Below are 25,199 nucleotides of genomic sequence, written 5' to 3' on the forward strand. Positions count from 1 at the left end.
AATTAATAACACAATATAATCCTAAATTATAATTATAATATTTAACTTTAATAATTTAATAAGAATAATTAATCTACTGAGATCTAAAGCTCTTAATAAATAAAATATTATTATAAATATAAATATTATAATATTATTTTTCGACAATGTAACATTTTTAACTAAAAATATACTTTCCTTACTTAATCATACTAATAAATTCTAATATCTAACATTTCTTTCTATGTTTTTTTAGGGTCATATGGTGTGATATCATGAGTTCTACGGCTTCACAAATTAGTGACTTCAATTTATTAAGACGATGTGGCAAAAGGTGAATACTGAAATTACTTTTAAAATTTCAAAAAGTAGTTTCGAATATTATATTTTAGTTTTGATCAAAACTATTTTAAAAAAACTCGATGATATTTTTTCAAGTAATTTATATCGTGAACAAAAAGTTACAGTGCAATTAACTATGTAATTTTCAATAAACATTTTTTAAAAAAATGACTGCACATATTTATAATGTACCTACCTGATCATAAAAACAGATTTTAAATTTAAAGAGATAACGTACAATCTATTATTCCCATTTCTCACCTAACTTATTTACTAAACTTGCAAAACTTTTTGCTACTTTATAATATATTCGAAAATATGATATTATCGGTACTTAGTTAACAAAATGTCTATTAAAATATGTTATAATGTAACGTTAATATAGATTGTATTTATATAGGTAATTAATTGTGTCAACAATAATAATAATAATAACAATAATAATATTAATTAATAACAATAATATTATATATTATGCTTTATAATTTAACCTAAGCTTTGAATTACATATTTCTGCAATTTAAATTTATGTACTATGAACTAAATATACTGCATGATTTCGCTTTATTTTGCTTCACAAATACATCAGATATTATTTACTTCGCAGTTGAGGTTGAAATACATCAATTTGGGCTAAGCTGCCTTAGGGTTAGAATATACAATATATAGGTACATCTAACATTTAGGCAGGAAATGTTACTTGTAACCTCATAGAAAAGTTTATTTGATGTTAAATCATTGAATACGACAAACGATTCCAATCAAAGACGACCGTCGGCATATATTTCTATGGATTTATATTTTGTTATAATTTTAAATTGCTATAGACATTTATTTTTCAAAATATAGTAACTATTTTTATCAAAGATTAATGTATTTTTTTTATTATAGAAAGTGTCTTCAGACACAAAAAAAACATGATTATAAAATCAATTCATTATTCACTTCGATTAAAATATAAAATATAGTTTTCACTTAATTTTATGTTGAATACAGTAAAGTCATTTTTTAAAAATCGTTTAATAATCTTATCATATTAAGACTAGAAGGTCTCTAATAAATAAATGTATGCCAACAATATATACTGGAATATAAGAAAATCAAATTAGTTTACCTACATAGAATTTAGTGTAATTTATTATTAATCATGGACCATAATATTATTACTGTGTGGGTTTTTAAGAAGGGATTACGGTACACTTTGAAAATTACTTTTCAAAGGATCTTAAGTATAGTTAGGACTTAGGACTTAGGTAGTCTCATAGATACAACACAGAATATCTGAACAAGTGCACTACGAAATGTCAAAATACGAACTATAGTTAGGTGAAAAAACTGTAATATACTTATATATTTATTTTATAAATTCAACCTGACCATGTTTATTTATTGCAAATGTACCTGCCTACGCACAATATATTATAATCAAATGGTGAAAAATATATTTTTTTAATATAATATGGATATTATTTAATTTAAATTAGTTTTCATAATACAAATTCTTATCAATTTTGACAAAGGACAAATAATACATTCTTACTTAGTATATTTTATTTCGTCCATTAAAGTTGATTTTTTCATAACAACCCCTCCCCGCTTTGGAATTCCTGTCTATGTGACTGATACCGCACGTGAACTCGTGGGCAATTCACTCGATCATGTACAGAGTCTCGGACTGTTATGTCTAAAGTCTACGTTTAGATAACAATATTTTAATATAAACATTATTCAATGACTAATGTCTATTTGAACAACTATCATAAATTGTTTTTTATCTAATTATTTTTTTATAGCATCGGCACTAAATACTATTATGCAGTTGTGCGTGCTGTACTGTAATTTTTCATCAAATATTTTAGTATGAATAATATTTATCGTATTGTACCTGATGTATATAAAATGTCTAATATTATTATTTTTGAAAAAGTATACTTATAAGTATAGTACAGCTTTTTGACACTGAAAAATACCTATCATAAAGTGTATGCGTTGCTAGCCTTGAAGATAAATAACATTTGATGATCTATAATGACAAACGTGAAACGGCTATAACAAAAATCGAATATATAAAATTTATTTATTTGCGATTTATTATTATTCGTTCTATTTATACATACATGCAAAAAAAAAAAATAAAAATAAATACACCAATAATACAAGTATTTTTTCTTAATAAAAATATCTAGTTAAGCGTTAATATTTTGCCTATAACCTACTTGTTTTGATTTTTAAACACAATTCGGTCGTACGGTTTTGCCTTGAAATCGTATTATAATTACGATGAACTACACACACGCAAAATTAAACTATAATTACGCACCGACTCGATGTGTATTATAAATTATAATATTTATGCAAGGTTCGCATGTACGCGGACGCGAAAATGTCGAAAAACCTGTTCATTCATACTCACTTTGCTGTCGTTGCAGGTCGTCAAAGAAGAACAACTCGACCATCGCGGAGCTGTATAACAATTTATACGCCAGTCAAATGGTGGCAGCCGACCAAAGGGCCAAAATGTCGCCTCAAAGAACCATTTCGCTGGTAAGTACCCATCACAGCTCTTGGTGTAGGTAATACTGTCAAAATGAATGTAGCGATTACCATAAAACCCATTAAAGTAAAATAATATAAACAATTATTCCCGAAACATTTGAAACGCTTATTATAATATCGACCGATTAAATTATACTAACACGTATAAATTGTATAATATATTGAAATAAGACTATACAGATATACTGAATAATAAAATAAATAAATGTTGTAAAATTTTTCCCAATTTCTATATAAAAAAAAAAAATACACCAAAACCAATTTTTATTTTTGATGGATAAAGCATATACTTACAAGTATATACAGTTCTCGATAGAAGAAACTTTTAGGTGTTAATATGCACTTCGTTACGTATTAATTATTATCTTAGCAAGTTTTGACAACATTGGCCAACCTAGTATAACCTAACCAGTGAATGTGACTTTCAGAAACTGAAATTTCATTCTCAAACATATGCTAAGACTATCTATACATGTAAGCTCGTATATTTCTCTTCATGTGGTGTAAGACGTAAAATATCAACTTATGTCCTTCGGGGATATGTACACGCATAGTGGTTTTTGTGCATTATTTAGTCACGTAAGTTGGCAGAAAGTTTATCAAACTATATGTAAATAAAAATTCAAACTATTTATATAGGTATGTATATACCTACTTGAAATTTAGATATACTTTAAATGCTAAATCCTTATTTCGTTTTAATATCCCGGTTACAATATACTTTATCCGACCCAGACTTCAAAGTTAAACACAAAAAAAAAAAATTATACGAACCAAAAGATATTTTTGCAATTCGTCGTCGAGCAAAACACTACCAAGTGATATTCTTCGACGATGAAAAATATGAAATAATTTTTATCAGACCTTTTATATTTTGTTATATTAATGTCTACGGACATGAGTTATTGTTACATATGCGATTATGCGAAGAAAACTGTGTTGTTATTCAATAATAATAATAAAAATACAGTTATAAATACGAAAACATAATGTTTTGAAGTATGTACATAAAGTTTATTGTTTTCTATAAGCCGGATGAACTTGGACTTATATGCGTACGAAGAAACAAATAAAAGTGCTTGAAATGTAAAACTGGAAAGTTCCAGAAGAAAATAAATAATAATTTTACTGGTACACAACCAAATCAACAATGTCAAATTATTCGGTTTATAAAAATTTAAATATATGTATAATATAAGGCTGGGCATATTATTTCGTTGACACACAACTGAACAACTCGCTGTGCTGTTGTGCACCAGATAGGTACAAAACGAATCTACAGAACATCATAACGATCAACGATCGTGCAAATATACCTATAAATATATAACATACACATATTATATACCAGTTATACATATATTGTACGTAAATACAGACATAAATACAATACGGTACCTAGCTACGAAAATAATCCTCAAAAACAAATTATACTAGCAAAGCCTCTCGAGACAATATAATATCCGTATGTATACTTACAAGCGCGGTCAGAGGCCAAGGAAACCGCGTGATTGCGGCGGTGGTCGTGTATTTCATAATGGATCAGCGTATAATAATAATTACTGTCGGCAGAGATACGCACACCGCATAACGTATGTACACACGAGAAATAATCGAGAATACGGTGTATTCTGTATTTTGAATGTTCTGATATTATATTTTTATTATTATTATTATTATTATACGCAGACACTTCACAGCCACCAGTATCCGGCCAACCTGTTATTTGGAATCATTAAAAATCTCGTATAGATGTTGTAGATTCCGATAACCTCCTCGATTGGAAATCGAACGTAATATTATTATAATATTATCGTCTGGGCAAGTCGCCGGCAAACTATTAATTTCGTATATAAGTATAGTATAGCGAGTAGCTTACGATACGACGTCGGTGTGGGTACGTCGTGTCGGACATGCGCATTTTTCTGTTTCGCTGCATCAATATCAGCGTGTCGTTTATATTATTATTATATATTATGGCTCGTATACAGTAAACATAATATGTATTTATGCTTAAAAGATAGTTAAATACTAATCGCGACTACTATTACCTGTATACGACTATACGTCTATAGGTACCCATGAAACAAAACGATGTACATAAGTAACGATAAAATGGTAAAAAAATACCACAGCACGTTAAACTTTGAAGAAAACATAGGTTTTTAAAGTATAACGCTATTACAAGAACAGCTAAAAATTAATTTTCGTAGTAATGACTTTAGTGAACAATTAGTAACGTCAATACGATTATAGAAAATCCTAATGTTAATTAAGATAGTATGTTCAAACTCGAATGAGTGTGTATATGTAGGTACCTATACATATGGCTACATGGAAAGTATAATATGTCATTTAAAACGTAGATCTAAAAATGTGTAATACCTAGGTATAAGTAATTTCTGTGGTCCTAATTTATTTTAAATGCTAATGAACCACTTAATATCGTTTTTATAATTTACTACATCCTATTCTTGGGACATATACCAGATGTCGGGATGTGCAAACCGACGAAACGCTTTCAACCACTACCCTCTATAATTTATACCCACCGTTTGTATTTTTAGACATGCAATATTATATTTATACGGATGGTGTTCTTAAATTGTGCCCTCAGTCTTCATTAAGTTTTTAATAATCGTGAATCTGTAATAGCATATTAAACATGTAATGCTATCAGTGCATGGTAAGGATGTTGAGATTGTATAAGACATCAATGCATACGCTATTTGCGATCAAAATTATAATAATAATTAGTATTTAGTAGGAAAGTTACCTATATATTATTTGCATAGCCAGTAGTCGGGTTTTGATCGCGCACTAACTCCGGTCAACTCTACACTGTTAACATAATATTTTGAATCGATTTGCTATAGGTGTAGTTTTCGTCATTCGCATAATTTAATAAATTTAATTGTTCAACTATACTGTACCCAACTATACTCCTGTGATTTTCAATGCCACCCTCGTGAACATGGTTACTGAGGTGATTGTGTACCTGCTGGTGTATTATTTTATTACTATTTCAGACATTGAATACATCAATGTATATGTTGCTAAATCGTGTTCAAGTCATAAGTTTCTAGGACCTGTAAATTAATATAACTCAGAAAACTTTATTTATTTATCAGTCCGACAACTCGGTTTGCTAGAACGGTTCGTCTAGTGGGAAAAGCCGACCAATTATTACTCCCTGAATGGATAGGATTTGGTAGAAATGTCAACACACATCACTTAGTTTGAAATAACGAAAGAGACGTGTTGCGATAAAATACAAATTAAGTTACATATAGGTTAAAATAAAAAAAAATTAAATGTATTTAAAACGTGTAGTGTATACACTGTACAGTTGCGATTCACAATCAGTAATCGTCTAATCACTAATCAGTAATCAGTCAAAAAATATATATTCTTCTTTGGCGCGGTCCCCAGTGTAATATTATATAAAATATGTGTAAATTGGTCCGCCAACTACAAAATGTTGGTCCACCTTGATCTATAAAAATAAGGTAAATAAGTTTTGTTGTAGGTACATCTGAATAACATACAATAAATTAAATATTATTTTATTTTATTAAAAAAAAAATCCCATACAAATGTATGGTGTCGGTATGTGGGTCGGCTAGCTTATAGCAATATTTTTTTTAAATTTTATTTCTGAAGTCAATGGACAATGGTAACCATTGCAGTATACGTTATGTTAAATACTTATATGCACAAAACATTACTTGATTTTCGTGAGCCAAGACGAAGCTCGTGTAATCATGTGTGAGCCACCATATAATAGCAACTACCCAACCTACAGGGGTTGTAAAAGAAGCCAATAAGTAATAACACCGTCCAAATTTCAAGGAATCTGTTAATACAATTTTGTATTAAAAACCGTCAAGTCATTTCTGATATTAACTGTTAGTAAAAAAACTGTTCTGGCTCGGCAGAGTGGATCTACTGCGTTAAAGTTGTTGTAATAACGAAACGTTGACGCGTTTGACACCAAGATGTTGTTTATGGTTTATGTATTTTACATGTAGATATATTAAATATTAGATGTGGTACCTATTGACGCTATTGTATACAATGTATTTATGCAAGTAACAATGAATTATATTATCTTATATTGGGCTTCATCGTGAGTGTTCAATCGATGATAAACATATTGTCATATTATACAGTTATTGTACGTGTAAACAATATATGTTTTATAAGTCTTAGTAAAAAAAATAAAAAATAACGTGATTAATTATAATAGATAAAATATAAAATGAGGACATCTTGATTCTTGATAGAGATCGAATTAATAATCGATAATATAATAGCTTTATATTCTCAATTAAGGATGCAAAATGCGAACAATTTCTAGCCAATATGTCACGGCGGTCGATAAGCCAAACGGAAAAATAAAACCAAACAATTTCAAAGATAAAAAAATACTACAGGAATAGTATAGGAAAAATGATCATGCTTCGTAAAATTGTGGGATTATTCAAGTCACATTAGACACTGATTTTTTAATTAACTTTTAATAACTCCAGAAAATTACTCAAAAATGTGTGATATACAACTTCAGCATTAATATTTTTTTTTTAAATCGGAGTCCAATTGACCAACATCAAATCACCATATTATATCAATTAAATATAAAATTGTCAAATTAGTAATTATACTGACTATTTCACGAGGCGTGAGAGTTTTTCCTGTAAACAAGGTTGTATATACTGAAAGTTTGTCGAATCCGTTACCCTTGAATAAAAATACAAAGGTAGCATAATGATAGAGTGAAAACAAAGCACGGCATTAATACTATAACGACTTTTGTTGTAAACCCTATACAATTTTAAATGCACATGATGTCTTAAATTAATATTTAATAAAAAAAGTATATATAAATACTAAAATAAATCGCTGAATAGATGATTATTTAAAAGTATTATAGAAGTATAATAGTATAGATAAATTAAATGAAAAAAAATTTAAAATTTAATTTGATTCCGGCCAGGATCGAACTGGCGACCTTCTGCGTGTAAAGCAGACGTGATAACCACTACACTACGGAACCACATAGGAAATTTGACAAATTAAGGTCTGTTAAGCGAATATACAAAATGGTGCAACCTAATATTTAGATTATAATATAATTATTAATTTTTGTTCGTAATTTAAAATAAATTACTTTATAAAAATGTATTTGGTTTTAACAGTTTTTAATTAAAATCTACTTCAAATTGTAATTTATAATAAAAAACTTGTGTATAGGTGCCTATTAACAAAAAGTGAATTTTCTTTTCTGATTTGTGTTCTTTTTACATCGAGTTTTAGGAAGCACGCATTCACGCGTGTGTTGTACCAATAACAATGCGAATGATCGGCGAAGAAAACAAACACAAATTTTAAAATATTTATTTTCTATAAATAAAACCATCGTAATATCGTACTATATCTCAGGTCCAGGTCCTATATAAAAAAAAATTCTCAAATATGCAAAATATGCGACTGCACATTTTAAATATAAAATCGTATTGCAATGAAACAAATGTATATATTACTTAGCTATGTTCTAAGTTCTTAATGATTATTTAAAAACAAACAATCTCGTAGAAGTCCCTAGCCCTACTTATTAGGTAGGTAATTTATAATTAGTAATAAATGGGTATAGCTCCTAAAAAAATATTTTATTGCATCGAAATTGTAGTTTTAATACTATATTGTAGTATGTACCTTATATGCCTATTAATTATCTTTTGCTATTAATTAGGTACTGTCTATAGACTTATAAACTAGCCATGTATAAATACGTAATATTTAATTTTTAAAGTACCTATAGATATTTATTTATTTTCTAGGGTTCGTTACATCATCCACCACCAACTCAATTTATGGAACCCAGACTCTCGCAACTTGAAACATTAGAAGCTAAGGTAACTTTAAAGAAAAATCATCTTGATAAATAAATTACAATACCTATCATACGTAAAATAATATGTAAAATAATATGTAAATAATATGAAAATAATATGTACCTACCCATCTATTATAATGATATTTTATGATGTTTATACTTAATAGTTAATATCTATATATCTTACGTTTGGTACATAGGTATCAAAGCTTTTTGTATACATTATTAAATAATGTATATTGTATAATAATAATGTATTTTGTTATTATTATAGTGACATAAACATACCTAACTTTATAATAAGGATAAGTACCTAACATGCACAAATTGTACATAATTCAGGGGCAAACTAGCCCACGGGGACAACGCCACACCAAGAAATTTCCCGTGGTGTGCAACTTAGGCAATATTGTAATTTGCAGTGGCCACTAGTTGCAGATTAAAAAAAATGTATAGCACAATAGAAGTAAAAAGGCTTGTAAAAAAAAACCAGAGATTTCCAGGATTAAATGACTGTTTATTCAGATCTATAGGCCATGTTCTCACAAGGTTTATAACTATATTTTAATACCTACCGTACCAAATAAAACAATTTTATTGTTTTAATCTAAAATTAAAATAATATTTATAAAATACATAACAATACATTTATTGTACATAAAATACAATCTATTTTTCTTTATAATTATAAAAACTGTAATTAAATATATAATTATTGAATTAAATTATAAATTAAAATTAAATAGTTCAACAACTTAATTTTACGACGGCAAAATCATACCTACCTACTGTTCTAAATACATATTTTATCGATAAAATAATAAAATATAATAGTATTTAATATAATAATTATTTAAATTTATTTTGGTAGCTATATTTAATTTATATGTAAATAAACTGTTGGCGAGAGTTAATAATATAAAAACATATTTTTGTGTCAAGCCAAATATTATAACGTAGGTACCTATTGATTAAAAATTATTTTTATGATAAAATAATATTATAAGTAAGGCTATGTTTATTACTTTTTTATTATAGAAAAAAATATTTAAAAATTACATAGAGAATAAATAAGTAAAAAGTACGTTTCGATATATTTATCACAATCGTTGTTCAAAAAAGGATGTTACGACAATGACACAAATACACAATGTATAATAATTACTGAAATACATAGGTTCTATAAAAATACCTAAGTGCGAACATGGTTATTGGGTTATTGTTTACCATATAACTGCGTATAAGTGCAATATCCTATCTCCTCTGGGCTCTGAATAGAAAATCACGTTTGAAACCGAATTGTGTTCGACTATACGTATACCTATAACAATTGTTATTTCTGTAGGTAAAACAATACGTACAGTTTTATACCGATAATACTAGAGTTAAGTGTAAAGTCCGACGATTTTGAAAACAACTATAAAATGTGATTAACCATTTTAAAAATAAATTTCCAGATGGCTAGCATTGAAGTCTCGCTGTCTACAACGCTGAAAAAAACGAAAAAGAGTTCAACTCCTATCATACCGAGTAGCCCCCAACCGGCGATGATTGCACAAAAAACCATAACACCTGTCAAAAGCAATGGATATATGACGGACAACCACGATAAAGAAAATATTGCACGAAACAAGTAAGTTTATCCTCTATATAGGTTTATAATTTTAAAATTGGTCGCGTAACCCTTTGCCTAGGTATTTAAAAAATATTCATTTTCAGCGTAAAACTTCAAACTCATCTAGTCAACGAAACCAATGAGCAGAACAAACATAATCAAAAAGTACAAAGCGATACGGTCAACGAGAGTGAAAAACATTCGCTGACCCAAAAAATAGAAAGCCTAAAAAATGACATGGACCAAAAACGATTGACTATTAAAAACATAAAAATGTCACTGGAACAATTAGATGTCACCGAGTAAGCAAAACAACACGTTGTTAAATGAAAATCTAAAATAAAAAAAAAAGTAGAAAGAAAAATTAATATAACTGATTCTTTTTACAGAATCATTGGGTTTAATAGTTGTTTTTATTTTTTTTTATTCGTTCCAGTAACATTGACACGAGGATACAACAGGCGGAGTTGGAATATCAATTGGGCAGGGAGGAACTTAACCTTCTTAGTCTAATGGAAGAGACCAACAAACACAAGTGTCGTCTCGAAGAGATTGAACAACACAATGAACAAAATGAAAATAACACTCTATACAAGTAAGTAAAAGATAAAAATCAATACCGTTGCACAACCTAACTGGAATTTTTTGTAGTTATTTAGTTTCTAATCCCGGAGCCGTGATTAGCTTACAAGCTGTAGAGCTGGAATACGACCCAAAAAGCCCTAAGTTTGGCGTGGGTTCGAGAAACGATAAGCCGGGCTTGTTTATTGACTGGACAGTTAATGATTTGGGATTTTCTAAAGGAGATAGGTAAGTCAACGAGTTTATAAAAAATACACATTATAATGTGTATTTTTAAATATATTTAAAATTATTTAGTGTCTAAATGTAATAGGAAGACAATAGTTATTAAAGGATTACATTTTTTTACCTTATCTCTATATTAATTAGATATATAAAAGTCTAATGCCGGGTTGCATAAACAATATCACTAAACATTTAATGAATCAATAGTGGTTAATGGTCCTTAAAAATGATTTAATGGCCCAAGACTGATTTATTAATTTTTCTAATAGTTCAATAAAATGTAATAGTCCTTGATTTAACCTATAATCTAACCTATAAATATTGAATAGGAAAATAGATCATTCTCTTTAAGTATAGTACCTACTACCTATAAATACAAATATGAACACATTAATTTAATAAAATATAATTATTATCAATTATTATTTAACCCTTACTATACGGTCCGGCCTTGTTTGAAAATCTTCTAACTTTAGGCGGTTTTCCACTTCCTATATATATATAAAGATATACATGGGTATCATATTCGGGATGATTAATGCATTTTATAAGGTATAATTTTTAATTTTTGTATTTCTTGCCACAGGTTACTGGAAGTGAACGGTAAAGTAGTGTTGTCGATGAAGAACAACCACGACCTGAACCGACTGCTGGAGGTATCGCCATCGTCCGTGCGCGTGGTGGTCATGCACGACGGGCCGTCGGCCGACCACCAAATGGAGCTGGCGACGCTCAGGCGGGAGCTGGACGCTTGCCGGACCCGAGCCGAGGAAATGGACCGGTCCAAGCACGCGTACAAGACGGAAAACGTGAGGCTGTCGCACAGGGTGTCGTATTTGGAGGATCAGGTGTCGGAGCTGATCAAGTGCCGGTCGTCGTCGGCGGCCTCGAACGGTGTCGGAGGCGGCAGCGGCGTGGTGTTCCAGAGGGGCGCCAATTCGGCGGTGATGGTCCGGAGCAAGAGCCCCAAGCACGGCGTGTCGGCCATACAGCAGTACAAACGTAAACAGGTGGTGTACGACGATCGGCCCGCGGCGGTGAGGGCCCCGGAAGGGGGGCCAGTGGTCAAGACGCGCATACGGACAGTGCCCCGGCTGTACGGCAGTTCGGCATCGGTCGAGTCGCTGGTGTCGTCGTCCGACGCCGTGGTGGCCGCCTGCAAATCGTTTGACGACCTGCATGGCGTGTCCGAGGCGCACGGCAAACGAAACAAGTATCCGGCGGCTGGTGGCCGGAACAGCAGCAGGACTCGACACATACGCGAGGCCCAGCAGACGTTGTTCCGGTTCCTCGACTCCGAGTCGTCCGGCGGAGGTGGCACCGCCCCTTACTTGCTTCAGCAGTGCGGCGGCGGCAGTCTTAGGTCGCTCGATTTGCAGGACACGGCGGCCGCCGACTCACACCGGTTGAAGAGCACCGAATATTACTCGCACCTGACCGCGGCCGGGGCGACCTCCTCGTCAGCCACAGGGTCGCCTAGACCCAGCCGATCGCTTAACTACGATTCGGAACAGTCAGGCCGGCGGGCCCCTATGCCGCCCAAAAAACCGTTGCGGCTGTCGCTGCAGCAGCGACAAAGTAACAGCAGTGCCGCGGCCGGTAAAAACGACGCCGAAAACACCGCAACGACGGTCAGCGACAACGACAATGTCGTCGTCAGACTTCGTAACGGACACAACCACCACAATCACCATCGTCGCCGCCGCAACGACGACGATGTCGACCTGTCGGCCATAAACAACACCATGTCGTGAAACCCTCCTCCACCTACTACCTACCTATAAATTATTTTGTGTATATAAAGTTTTTTTTGTCTGTTTAATATTAAAGTTAATTTATTTTCCTAATATAATTATGAACTTCGATTGGACGTGTATGGTTTTTTTATGTTTGCATACACCTACTACAATATACCGATGTCAATATCGGTAGTTTCGAACTCTCTGTGAAAGCGTGTAGCAGCCACAACTCATAATTTGGGTGTGTGGGTGCTGTAGGTACCTACCTATATTTTATAAGCTATATTAATGGCTTATTTTCAATTTCGGAATTTATAAATTATAAGACAGCTGTAAACCTAACTAGGAATTTTTTTGTTGGGCAGCTGATATGGATATTTGCCAATAATACCAAAAAAATGGTTTCCCTTTGGTAAGTTCAATATTGTTGCCCCATTCTTTCAAATTATCTAAAGCAAGTGCATTTTTCAATTCTTCATTAATAAGGTCATTGTCTTCTTCTTCTTCTGTTTCCAGAGCAATTTCAATTCGAACCTGCTAAACATAAACATAACTAAATATTAAAAACTAATTTAAATTGAATGATGTTAAATTATATTAAGTACTTATCTACCTGAACAATTAATAAAGAAAGTACCTAATTAACTCAAGAAGTAGGTGTATGCTTTCAAAATACGTCCCACAAATCAATTAATGGTAACATATCTATTAATACACAACTTGATTTGATATACCTAAGTAACTTAATATATTATTTTATGATACCTACTAAAACAATAAGCATAACAATCACACATAATATATTGAATTACTTACATTATCCTCCTTGTCTAAGTACCCGTCATGTGATCGTGTCAAAAATAATTGTTTTAAATCCATTTTTCAAACTTTGTAACGTAATTTCTTTACAGGAATTAAATGGTAACATATGTTCAGATTTAGACGATAGCTAGAATCTAACACAATAAATAATAATTTAAGTCCAAATACATTTTTTCCCTTTATTCAATAAGTTAATAAGTAACAGGACTTATAAGTTATGTGTGTATATAAACAATGACCATATAAAAATGTATTTATTACTGATTATATATTTATGCACAAACAATTAATTAATTAAATATATTAATTAATATAAAAATACGTTTAGGTAGTACCTATAGACCTAACTGTAGTCTGTATAGTGTAGTACCTACCCTGCAACTGTTTTTCACACTACACCCACTCATATGATAGGAGTATAGGACTTGTTTTTTTTGATTGAAATTCCCTGAAAAATAATCTGCATTATAATACGGAATTAATAATATAATAATAGTACGTTTATCATTCAAAAAAGTAAAATAATTGATAACGATAAAAAAAAGCAGGTAAGTGAATGTCGCTCTGCTGTACAGTAGGTTACAAGTGGGTCGCTGTGAAATTTGAATACAATTATATAATGAAGACGGCTTATAATATTACTAATTACTATCTATGTATATTTTATTAATTATTGTGATTAAAGTGATTAATTTAGTATTAGGCATTAGTATCTACCACAGTACCACAGTAGGTTAAATTCGTTTTTGCCAAAAAAATTACATTTTAAAATGTCATTGTATGTATAAAATATAATAATATACTATAAAAGTTTCATATATCCACATTTAACATTTCAACATTTTTTTTTCTTTATATTAGGGTTGAGGCTTGGACAACTGAGGTCATTAGCCTAGTGTACTCTGGGGGAGGGTACTGTAGGTTTTTAACACGTGTCTATATGTGTGGCAAGGATTTGTCATTAAAAATCTCGGGTGGTAGTGACACCGGCCAGTGAGTACATTCAGTACGATTACAACATATCATTACAATAATATTACAACACAAAAAACTAAAATCGTTATTCTTGGTTTAAATGTGTAATTTTGTCCAAATTTGAATTTAAAATATCTGTAAACCTTAACTGTGTTTAAATATTATTTTAGATTTTTTGGTTACAGTATGAGCTATTTATGAGAATATATTTGTTTTAATTCTTCAATCCTTAGTTGTAAAAGTTAAACATTTTATAATTTTTTAATAACTATAATTCATAGTTTTCAAGATTTTGATAAATTTTGTGAAAATTCAAACTTTAAATACTTGTAAAAAAATGTGTGCATAATATGTATTTTTAATATTTTTCAACTGTTATTGTAACAATATATCAGGAGCTTTGTATTAAATTTTCACGCTTTTTGACCCAACAAATATAGTATGTACACCTTGTTGCCTAGTGGTTTTATTTTTTCGATGGATCAACTCAATAATTTTATACTGTAAAATAAAAAACTATAAAATCATTCATTTTTGGCAAATTAATAGTTTATAATTTATAGTATGATTATTATAGATAGGTATATACTCTAAATCATACATACAAATATAAAATTCTAATTTATGAATGCTGTAAATTTGAATTTATTACTAAAATAAATTTACATAATATACTGAATGGTGTCTGTTCTTTTATAGGTTCCTGCGGTATTTTGACTATAGAAGTAGAGACGTGTGACGTCCTCCATTATGCCTAGAAAATGTAAAAATTATTATTATAATCATACACAATATAAGTACATTTGATTCGGAACAATCGAAACCAAAAGTTTTCAGCTCCTCATTCCCCATAAACCACTCAAGGTATACGGCGTTTAGGTCTGAAAAGAGCCAATCACATATTATATTGTATTGAACTACGAGTGAATAATATTGTCGCAACATAGGTAGGTATAAATGTCGTAACAACGACATCGGCACCCTGCCTGTACAAACGTATTTAGGTACCGATTTCAAGGGTTTTATAGTGTCTAATAGCTCCACTCGTCAGAATCTAAAATTAAATGTTGAATGAATATAGGTAGTTAGTTTGATATAACTATGTGCACATTCATTTGGCACTGCTCTGGTGACGGTAATTTTAAGGGGAGCTTATAGACTCCAGTATTACACTTATTCTCCTCGTAATTTCTTTATCCAACGGGTAGTTGTGTATAAATTTCCACACCACCTTTGCGAAAAACGACAACATTGGAATAATGAAGTCCGCTTAAACGCATGAGGTATTACACATGGCGCGTTTTTTTTATTGTGGTATCCCCGTTAAGGCCTAATCCACACGTACAAATAAAGCGTCAATTTTATCCACACTTTCACCACAAAGTAATTTACTGTTAATGATCAATGGTGGATACGTTTTGGTTTTTAATGTATCCATAATAAGAATTTATTGTTTAATAGGTATGTGTTTTGACGAAGGACCGTGACGGTCAACAATAATTAGAAAAATAATAATGTAATGATATGGTAAAATTTGCAAAAGTCTGTCCATTGGATTGAACATTATGGAATTCGATGATGCAGCTCGTTTTTTTTTTTTATACGGCGAATTTGTGGATTTAATTTTAAATCAATAGGAAATATTATAAGACTTTAATTATTTAAATTATTAAACGAACGCACTGGTGAGTTATTATTCAAAATAATTTATTTTAATAGGTAGGTACTGTTAATTTTTTCTGCCAACACTCATAAATTTATAAGTTAGGTACATGGGTTCATATTATTAGGAACTTCACTTTTTTTAATGCTCCCATATGGATATTGATGAAAAATGTAACAGTAACAATAAACCAACGTTAGAATATTGGCAATAAATATACAAACAATTCAAGTAATTTTAAATAAATTAAATTGACACTTCATTTGCACTGAAACTCTTATAAATTACTTACCTGTAAAAATATGTACATTTTAAGTTATAAATTATAACATTAGTGCTCGGAAGTTATAGGAGCTAAAAAAGGAAAATATGCATGAAATAGGCACAAAAAAATTATAAAATATGCATGAAAAAAATGTCAAATATGCAAAATAATTTGATAACAATTTTAAATTCCAAAAAGCCATTTTCTGTTGTTATTAAATTGTACTAAGAGAAATTTAAAATTTGAAAAATACATTTATAATATTTAAAATATGGCAAAAAACGGTATGGCATTTTGACATTTTATTGAACCGAAAAAAATAGTTAAAATATTATATTCGAAAAGACAGTACATCGGAATCACGGTTATCTAACCTAACCTAACCGTGATCGGAATTTAGGCACGATAGAGATTAAATGCGTATCGCATAGTTTTCATAAATGAAGTCGATTGCGGTGATAACAATAAATACCTACCTACATTAATATGGAGTTATATATTCAATATTATCATTGAAATACAAGGCTTAAAAAAGAAAAAGATCAATTAATTTTTTTTTAAATATATTAAAATGCATATGGAAGATCAAGAAATATGCACTTTTCTCCTAAAATTGACGAAATATGCGAAATATGCATTTTCAATATTCAATTTTTAAATCGACCATTGTATAGCTTGGATTTTTTAGCTTAGTTTTCTATAAATCGAGAGCATAATATAGAATAATATACAACTCCTACAGTCCTACAACTTCCGAGCCGAAAATACTACCCTCGTCACCAACTATTTTCATTTATATGTATTATTATGAAATATTTTTAAATCATTAATGCATTATTATTAATTTCATTCCCATTGAGAACTACTAATAATGCGTAAAAAATTAAAAAATTAAAATTCTCACTCATGCATTTTCTAATCATAACCAGCGAGATGGGAGAGAGATAAGGAACCATTTTCTTTTTTTTTCGGTATCGACGACGTTGCTCGAACTTCTTGCGAATTACTTCGACAACTTCCGTACGGCCTGCAGTGTTGAATGTTGATTGTTTTAAGTAGAGGAAAAACAATTATATTAATTTATAACTTCACTTTTAAGTTTAAACACTCAATGTTAAATCTAAAATTCAAAATAATAGAACTAACTGGATAAGTCATAGGTACATTTAAAACAATTCATTGTTGAAAATAAACAAAATATAAATTCTATTCGTTTAAACATATAAAACAATATAGTCTCCTTTGTAGCCAGCACGGTATTACACTTATATTTATTTACTATAGCCAACATAATATTATAATATCAATTTTATATGCGTGGGTAAAATAATATAATATAATATAATATATAATAAATAATATAATATAATATAATATATAATAAATAATATAATATAATATAATATAGTGCATAATAATTTATATTTTGTATTTCAAAGTAAGAGTTAAATACTTATCCTACCAGCGGCGTCCAGAATTATACTTAAACGTTAAAATATGTGTAAACAATATACACATTATAACTTTATAATTATTTTTATGTTTAATGCAAATATGCAATATTAATGCATTCAAAACAGTTTAAACCTAGTTTAATGTAAGAAATACCTAATAATTAAAACTAAAATTAAATTAAAAATGATATGTACTATAATATTAATATTATACTAATTATTCTAGTTATTCTAGTTATAACTAAATATTTGTAGTTTTTAGTATTATTTTTACTACTTACTACTTTGTAGTTTAAATTGGTTTTTTTTTAACTTTTAGAAGTATGTATATTGGAAAAAGCGGGCTGAACTGTCCCCATCCCGCCACGAGAAAACGTGCCGTCGACACGGCTGGTCACCTGTGTTGGCAGCACTGCTGCGAGTTATCTACCGCGCGCACAGCAGCTGACCGTCCGGCTGTGGCAACCGTTCGCGGAAGAGGTCTGTCGATTTCAACTTTCAAGTGGGGATAGAAACCATAATATAAAATATAATACAAAAAAAAAAACCAGACATAAACGCACACACACGACCATCCGAGACAAACAACGCGGAAACCGTCGAATATAACCGTCAGCGTGCACGTTCTCAAGTGAATACGAAAACCTATTGTCTTACAAGAATCAAACATGTCTGCCGTCACGAGTGTGGAAGATGAGTACGACGAGTACAACTACGACCAAGACAAATTGGTCAACAGCGGACACAGCGGTAATATTATTATTTATTACGAACCAAATGATATTTTTGATATCGCAGATCTTTCCACGTTTTTACTAGGCGGTACATTTTTAACGTGGTTTTTTTTTTTTGTCACTTTACAGGTAAGAATAGGAGCAAGAAAGAGGCCAGTGAACACACCAATCATTTCGATCCGAGCGGGCATTCGAGAAAACTCTCGACTAAATTGCAAAACACTGAATCCAACAAGAAGGAAGAGAATTTGAAGCCTCATCCGTCGACCAGAAAGTGATCAAATCCAAGCGCGCTTCCCCCCAAATCCCAATGTCTTGCTACGGTTTTACTTATATTTTTTTTCTTTTTTTTCCAACATACTAATTGATTGCTCATCGGAAGCCATCGTTTATAATTGATATTAATTTTAAAAACTAATGTTCAGAAACGTATAGTCTACATTCTTTAATCGTAGATTATCTTTTCTCTCTTAATATATATATATTTTTTTCCTTTTTTTTTAAGATATAATATTATCTATGGATGTTATATTTTTCAAAGGTGTATAAGTATTTGTATATAACATCAATGCATTTCAATACATATAAGTTGATTGACATTTTTAGTTTTATTATTATTTACCTAACTGTGTTTGCTAAAACCTCATCTGCAAATTATGATATGTTAAATTTATAATTTGAAGTTATCACTACAAATACAATCAAAATTTTACTGTAAACAAAACAATAAACCTCAAGGTCAAGTGGGTTACTAGGAATAACAACTTTCATTTTCTAACCGACAGTATAAATTATACAGCTGGTACTTTGTTAACTCTACAGTGTACATTTTAATAACCTTCCATTGAATGACACTTTGAATTTTGAACAATGATGTATACCATTTTTTCATAATATAGTCAAAAGACTTATGCTAAGGTTATAAAAGGCGATATGGTTATGCGTGAACTGTGTAGTAGATAATGTTGTGGTCTCGATCAAAAATTGAATGGTGAACACTACTAAACAATTTCAGTTATGTATTTGAGTATAATAATCATTATTATATTATAATAAAAATACAAGTTATAAATTATACTATAAGATATGAGCAACAAGTTAAAGTAGGTGTATACAAAACGTTTTAATAACATTTATTTATATACAGTAGCACTGAAGTCCATGCTAACGTCAGACACAGCCGGCCACATTTTATTTACAATATAACTTAATTATAAGCATGAGTATATTTAAGCCATGATTATAAATAAAGGTATATTAGGGTATCTCTATATTAAATTATTGAGGACGCAAAGTTTTGAAATTTCCCGAACATATTTCAAAAACTTTGGCACCACCGTTTATAGATCTTCATTTTTAAAGTCAAAACTAAACAAAATAGAGCCAAATCGTCAACAAATACATGTAGATTTGCAATTTTTTTCCCCACAAGTAGCATTTTTTGTTGATTTTACAACGATACCTATATTTGAAAACTGCTTTACCCTAAGTGCCTGTCTGGCCGGGTATATGAAAGTCACAAAGGATTGCCATAATTATGTGTAGATTTCTATGTAAAAACATGTTTTTAATGGATGTATGCATAACTACGAGTGTAAGATATGTCAACAACATTTTATTTTGCTAATAGTACATATTTTCATGTTAAGGGAATATATTCAAATAAAATCATATTTTTGCATATTTCACTAATTAATAATATATGTATCAGAATATTTCCAAGAATTAAAAAATATGTACATTTCAACCACGGATATAGATACTAGTCTATCTGTAATTATTTGTTACATATTTAAGGAAAACCAAAAGGCTGATTAATAAAGTTACTTATTTTTTTTTATCTATACCTAATAAAAACTACAACACTGCCACCAAGGTGATACAATTCAACAATTGAAAGGATGAATACTAATTTATTTTAACAAATGATTGTTACATAATTTATTATTTTAATTTGTGTGTTATTCCGCTTATAAATTCAACATTAAAAACAAAGTTTAAAAAATATTTAATATAATTAATTTGTTAATTATTATTTATTAAATTTGTTTTACATTTTATTTTACACAAATAATTAATAAAAAAATATATATACAAATTTTTAAGAGAATATAAGCAACATATTTTAGCTATTTTAAGAGATTATAAATCCGCACTCTAATTATAATTTACAAAAATGAGACATGGATAAAAATGTAGCCATAAAGGTAATAAAAATATAAATTATCTATTCAACGGCGTTGTTAAAAAACACTAAATGTAAGAATTAAATATGAGGAGAAATAAAATTACATTAACATAATATGCCAATTTATAATACTTGATGCCTAAATAGGGTGATCATAAGACATTCAAATAAAGTTTCTTTCACAAAATAAAAATCAACTATCAATATACACTATAAAAACATTTCCCATATTGTATGAAAATTATAATTAATTACTAAAATAATAAGTAAAGGCTCTGAACACGAACAAAAAAAACATGATCCCACACAAAATACAAAAAGAACCATGAGCAACTATATTATACTGCATTTGATTAATATTGTAGAAGACATTATTTATACAATTAGTAAAATTAAATGTGCGAATTTAATTTACCATATTTTTTATTATATTTTGCAACATGTATTTCAAGTATTTCATTGGCCTCTTCATAATACGGGCTTAAATATGTTGCCGTTCTCATTTTCCAGTTAGATAAATTTGGACGATTGGCATATGGATTGAAACCAGCCATTTCTAAAAAAATTTGAAAATCATATTTAATCAAATTTCTTTTTGTGAAAAAATCCACTTACTTGTTTGATCGATTTCACAAATAGCAATAATATCAGAAATGGAAATTTCATTTCCACTTAAAAACGTTTTATTTTTCAGCCAAATGTTTTCTATAAGGTCTAAAGTTGTGATCATTTTTTTTTCTAATTGAGCGACTCTCTGTTCATTTACCGGTTTTCCATTCATAACTGGCCACAAAACCTAAAGCATATATATTATTGTTTTTATTATAAATTAAATACAAGATTTATATGTTAAGCCATACTTTATGTAAATAATAGAGAGCACAATCCGCTCTAGTATTTGTATGCTGCCACTCAAGGTATTCATCTACTTGTGCTTGTTTCACAGAGTCCTTAGGGTACCAGTGATCTGCCACGTTATAAGTACGACAAATGTAACGCAGAATTGCTATGCTATAAAATAATAACCATATTCTTAGTTAAATTAAATACCAAATACTAGATTTATATAGTTATCACATTTTAATACTTAATTAATTATTAATACAACATGTCAGTTAATTAACCAACATTCATTGTTGATTTAATTTTCAAAATATTCTTAAATAAATATAAATATATAATAGAAACAATAATATAGTTGTAAGTATAACTAGGTAAGTCTTGAATGAAAAAAAAAGTTATAACAAGCTTAACATAGCTAGTTTTGAAGAGTGATATTTGAAGTTTCTGATCGACTGTGGGGTTTTAATGCTGTAAGGTCATGGTGTTACTTATAATAAAAATTGAAATACAATAATAATCATAATAGAAAGTTCTTTTTAGAAGTACAATTTTCATTTTTTATTATCAGTATCCAAGTGTTTACGGATACTATTGCCACAGAAAAAAAATAAGCTCATGAATATTGGTGGTTTTAATGTCTCTAATACCCATGCCTAAGCTAAATAAGAAACTATTTTATATATCATATTATGAACACAAACTTCAACGCTCGCATACAAGGAGATTGAATTAGTGATTGTACGAGTGTTCTATAGTTATATTATAGTCTTTTAAAAGGTGATATACTGCGCACCACGAGAGAAGGAACCCGTTTTAAGCGTGCAGACTGTAGGCAATCCCCACTTTGTGCCATTTAGAGTATGTCAAATACGTGGCGATGCGTGGAATCAAACGCGTTTCGGTCTGGACACAGGTTTCTTCTCTCGTGACGCAGAGTATATACACTTTCCTTAAACTGATTTAACATAACTATGATAACCAATACTATGTATATATATTATTTAATTTTAATAGTAGTATGGTATGGTACATCATAATATCAGTCATGTCTAAAACAATAAATTTATCACCTTTCAATAAGAAAAAATCCATTATCGTTGATGACTGGTACTTTTTTAAATGGATTTATGGCTTCAAACTCGGCTGTAAACTGTTCTCCTACAAGATATATTATATTTTATAATGTTAAAGTATGTAAGTAACAATTATATTATATGATCTTCTCTCTTCACTCACCTTTCAGTAAATCCACAACCTTTCCTTCGAATGGAACTTCGGCTTTTTTAAAAAACATGTACAATGCTCTGGACGGTTGTGACAATAAGTTGTGATAATATATTAATTTTGCCATATTGTTTAGTTAAATCCCAGCGTAGGTCGCTTTAGAAAGCTCCGATTATAAAACGACCACCGGATAACATATAATTATATAAATCTGTTTAACTTTCGACGAAATAAAAATTATGAAAACTGGTGGGAAAATTACAATGATAACAGTGTAAGACATCGGTGAGACATCGATGGTTTGGTTCTTATCATAACCTTCAAAAAGATAAAAACTTCCATATGATTTCAAAATTTTCATTCCTGCTTAGAAATAGGTGTTTTAAACCAAATCATTCCGCATTCGAAAAAATTCTACTGCGCAAACGAGTATTCGCTTGTTGGTTTTTATATATTTTTTAAATAAGAACGACAAAATGTCGGTTAGGGTATTCTCCCGGAAGTTTTCTGCTGGCAGGCAATTGCGCGCCATCATGAACGAGCAGTTCACAGCCGACAAACTCAAGTCCCACTCTTCACCGGGCAAGTGGATTTTTAGCGTTGCTCTACTGTTTTCATACTGTCTAAGGTTTTTATATGTACTTACTCGTTATGTTTCAATTGAATTACAGAAGTCATCCAAGGTTTGGCATTGTGGAAGAAAGTGACCTATTTCATTGGACTACCGGGATGTTTGTTGGCAAGTATTTACTGCATCAACGGACATTTGGAACACGAAAAACACTCATCGCGACCAGAGTTCGTGCCATATGAACATTTGCGCATCAGAACTCGGGTATGTATATCTGCTTGAGTATTACTTATTTGAATACAAGTTCCAATTTGCTGACGAATAAATTAAGAATATTATTTGACTAACATTTTGTTGAGCATTAAGTGTAGTGACCATTTTTCAAGGGGCCTGTTGAACTTTGATCAAAATCATCCAGGCCATCACACACTGATTAACTTTTAATAAGACATTATAAAATTGTTTACAAATCATTTTTTTGTCAATGTCACAGTTTAACTAGATGCAATTTCTGGTTATCACTTATTTCAATAAATGACATTCAAGAATTGCTTGGCATTTTCAATTCTACCTTCATTATTAAAATATATTATCAAATCATACTAAATTAATTGATCATATGATGAAGACAAGTTGAATAAATAAAATAATAAATACTAATTTTTACATATGAAAATTTAAAAAGTCTAAGGCTTAGAGGCCCTGAGTAATTAATGACCTATTATACACGGCTATAAGTTCCAAAAGTATTTCTAAGCTTTATTAACTTCTATGTTTATATAGGTTATTAGTCAAAAAGTCAAAGGACAAATAGTTCTGTTTGAAAAGTCTAAAAATACAAATTATTCATTTACAAAATGGTCGATTTAAAAGTATAAGTCAAGTTCAAAAGTTGTATTTTTAACAATATATTTTTATACTTTTAATTTGTATTTTTGGACCTTTTTGTTCGGCAGTTTATAAAAATGAGTCCGGACTTCCTATTAAATCATTATTAATATTACTTGACACTTCTTGTATTTGTACCATGTTCCTTGTACAAAAAATTAATTTCACTATTACTAATATTGTTTTCAGCGATTCCCATGGGGAAATGGAGACCAAACTTTGTTCCACAATCCAAAATTGAATGCTACAACTCATGGTTATGAAGTAGATGAATAAATATGAATGTTAAATGTATTTGTATTATCTATCTGTAGTTATATAATACCAATTTAATAAAGTAATTGCTGGTTCTGTAAAAAAATAAGTTGCTCCGTAAACTTATTATGTACATCTAATGAATAAATGAGACCTTTTTGTAGACTTAAATGTTTGATATTTTTAATTTAAGGAATCTAAACATTTGTTTATGCAAATTTTAATTTATATCAATAATTTTTTATTGTCAATACAGTGAAGGTTACTATTTTTTTAAACAATGAATATTAAAATCTTTATTTTTCAAAAATCTAACTACACACTCCTAAGTGGTTTGAAAATGTAATCTATTTAGTATTTTATTTTATTATAAAAAATAAATA

At 29.9% G+C, this 25,199-nt stretch overlaps 4 protein-coding genes and 1 non-coding gene across 6 annotated transcripts in view; 3 read left to right on the forward strand and 2 right to left on the reverse strand.

The window, feature by feature from the left end:
• LOC132952325 (uncharacterized) overlaps positions 1-13,065 on the forward strand; it is a 32,232-nt gene extending 19,167 nt beyond the window's left edge. The window contains exons 2-9 of one of the 2 annotated variants that reach the window (XM_061024604.1): positions 236-313; positions 2,751-2,865; positions 8,718-8,792; positions 10,231-10,406; positions 10,493-10,690; positions 10,825-10,983; positions 11,040-11,198; positions 11,782-13,065. In XM_061024604.1, coding sequence (XP_060880587.1) covers positions 255-313; positions 2,751-2,865; positions 8,718-8,792; positions 10,231-10,406; positions 10,493-10,690; positions 10,825-10,983; positions 11,040-11,198; positions 11,782-12,949 — 2,109 coding nt within the window. In that variant the 5' untranslated portion in view covers positions 236-254 and the 3' untranslated portion in view covers positions 12,950-13,065. The remainder of the gene's footprint in view (positions 1-235; positions 314-2,750; positions 2,866-8,717; positions 8,793-10,230; positions 10,407-10,492; positions 10,691-10,824; positions 10,984-11,039; positions 11,199-11,781) is intronic. The other variant, XM_061024605.1, reaches the window with a different exon arrangement.
• On the reverse strand, positions 7,861-7,933 carry Trnav-uac (transfer RNA valine (anticodon UAC)). Its single transcript has one exon. It is a non-coding gene; the product is annotated as a tRNA-Val (tRNA).
• A 5,527-nt stretch (positions 13,066-18,592) lies between the features above and the next one.
• LOC132952079 (nuclear protein 1) lies at positions 18,593-19,446 on the forward strand. The gene is made up of 2 exons (XM_061024217.1): positions 18,593-18,863; positions 18,977-19,446. Exons 1-2 carry the CDS (start codon positions 18,782-18,784, stop codon positions 19,123-19,125), a joined length of 231 nt encoding a protein of 76 aa, XP_060880200.1. The 5' UTR covers positions 18,593-18,781; the 3' UTR covers positions 19,126-19,446.
• A 1,339-nt stretch (positions 19,447-20,785) lies between these two features.
• On the reverse strand, positions 20,786-23,377 carry LOC132952220 (glutathione S-transferase theta-1-like). The gene is made up of 5 exons (XM_061024435.1): positions 23,115-23,377; positions 22,949-23,036; positions 21,896-22,046; positions 21,651-21,831; positions 20,786-21,591 (listed from the first exon to the last, which is right to left on the reverse strand). The coding sequence occupies exons 1-5, from the start codon at positions 23,227-23,229 to the stop codon at positions 21,428-21,430; spliced, it is 699 nt and encodes a 232-aa protein (XP_060880418.1). The 5' UTR covers positions 23,230-23,377; the 3' UTR covers positions 20,786-21,427.
• An 80-nt stretch (positions 23,378-23,457) lies between these two features.
• LOC132952222 (cytochrome c oxidase subunit 6A2, mitochondrial-like) lies at positions 23,458-24,987 on the forward strand. The gene is made up of 3 exons (XM_061024438.1): positions 23,458-23,684; positions 23,774-23,937; positions 24,751-24,987. Exons 1-3 carry the CDS (start codon positions 23,579-23,581, stop codon positions 24,835-24,837), a joined length of 357 nt encoding a protein of 118 aa, XP_060880421.1. The 5' UTR covers positions 23,458-23,578; the 3' UTR covers positions 24,838-24,987.
• Positions 24,988-25,199: the final 212 nt, after the last annotated feature.

The sequence above is a fragment of the Metopolophium dirhodum genome, chromosome 9 (assembly GCF_019925205.1).
Source record: "Metopolophium dirhodum isolate CAU chromosome 9, ASM1992520v1, whole genome shotgun sequence".
Lineage (NCBI taxonomy): Eukaryota > Metazoa > Arthropoda > Insecta > Hemiptera > Aphididae > Metopolophium > Metopolophium dirhodum.

Coding starts and splice junctions, on each gene's coding strand:
- LOC132952079 (XM_061024217.1), top strand. CDS start 18,782: ATGTCTGCCGTCACGAGTGTGGAAGATGAGTACGACGAGTACAACTAC. Junction 18,864..18,976: donor GGTCAACAGCGGACACAGCG/GTAATATTATTA, acceptor GTCACTTTACAG/GTAAGAATAGGAGCAAGAAA.
- LOC132952222 (XM_061024438.1), top strand. CDS start 23,579: ATGTCGGTTAGGGTATTCTCCCGGAAGTTTTCTGCTGGCAGGCAATTG. Junction 23,685..23,773: donor CAAGTCCCACTCTTCACCGG/GCAAGTGGATTT, acceptor ATTGAATTACAG/AAGTCATCCAAGGTTTGGCA. Junction 23,938..24,750: donor ATTTGCGCATCAGAACTCGG/GTATGTATATCT, acceptor TATTGTTTTCAG/CGATTCCCATGGGGAAATGG.
- LOC132952220 (XM_061024435.1), bottom strand. CDS start 23,229: ATGGCAAAATTAATATATTATCACAACTTATTGTCACAACCGTCCAGA. Junction 22,047..22,948: donor GGATTTTTTCTTATTGAAAG/GTGATAAATTTA, acceptor ATTATTTTATAG/CATAGCAATTCTGCGTTACA. Junction 21,832..21,895: donor CTCTCTATTATTTACATAAA/GTATGGCTTAAC, acceptor TATATGCTTTAG/GTTTTGTGGCCAGTTATGAA.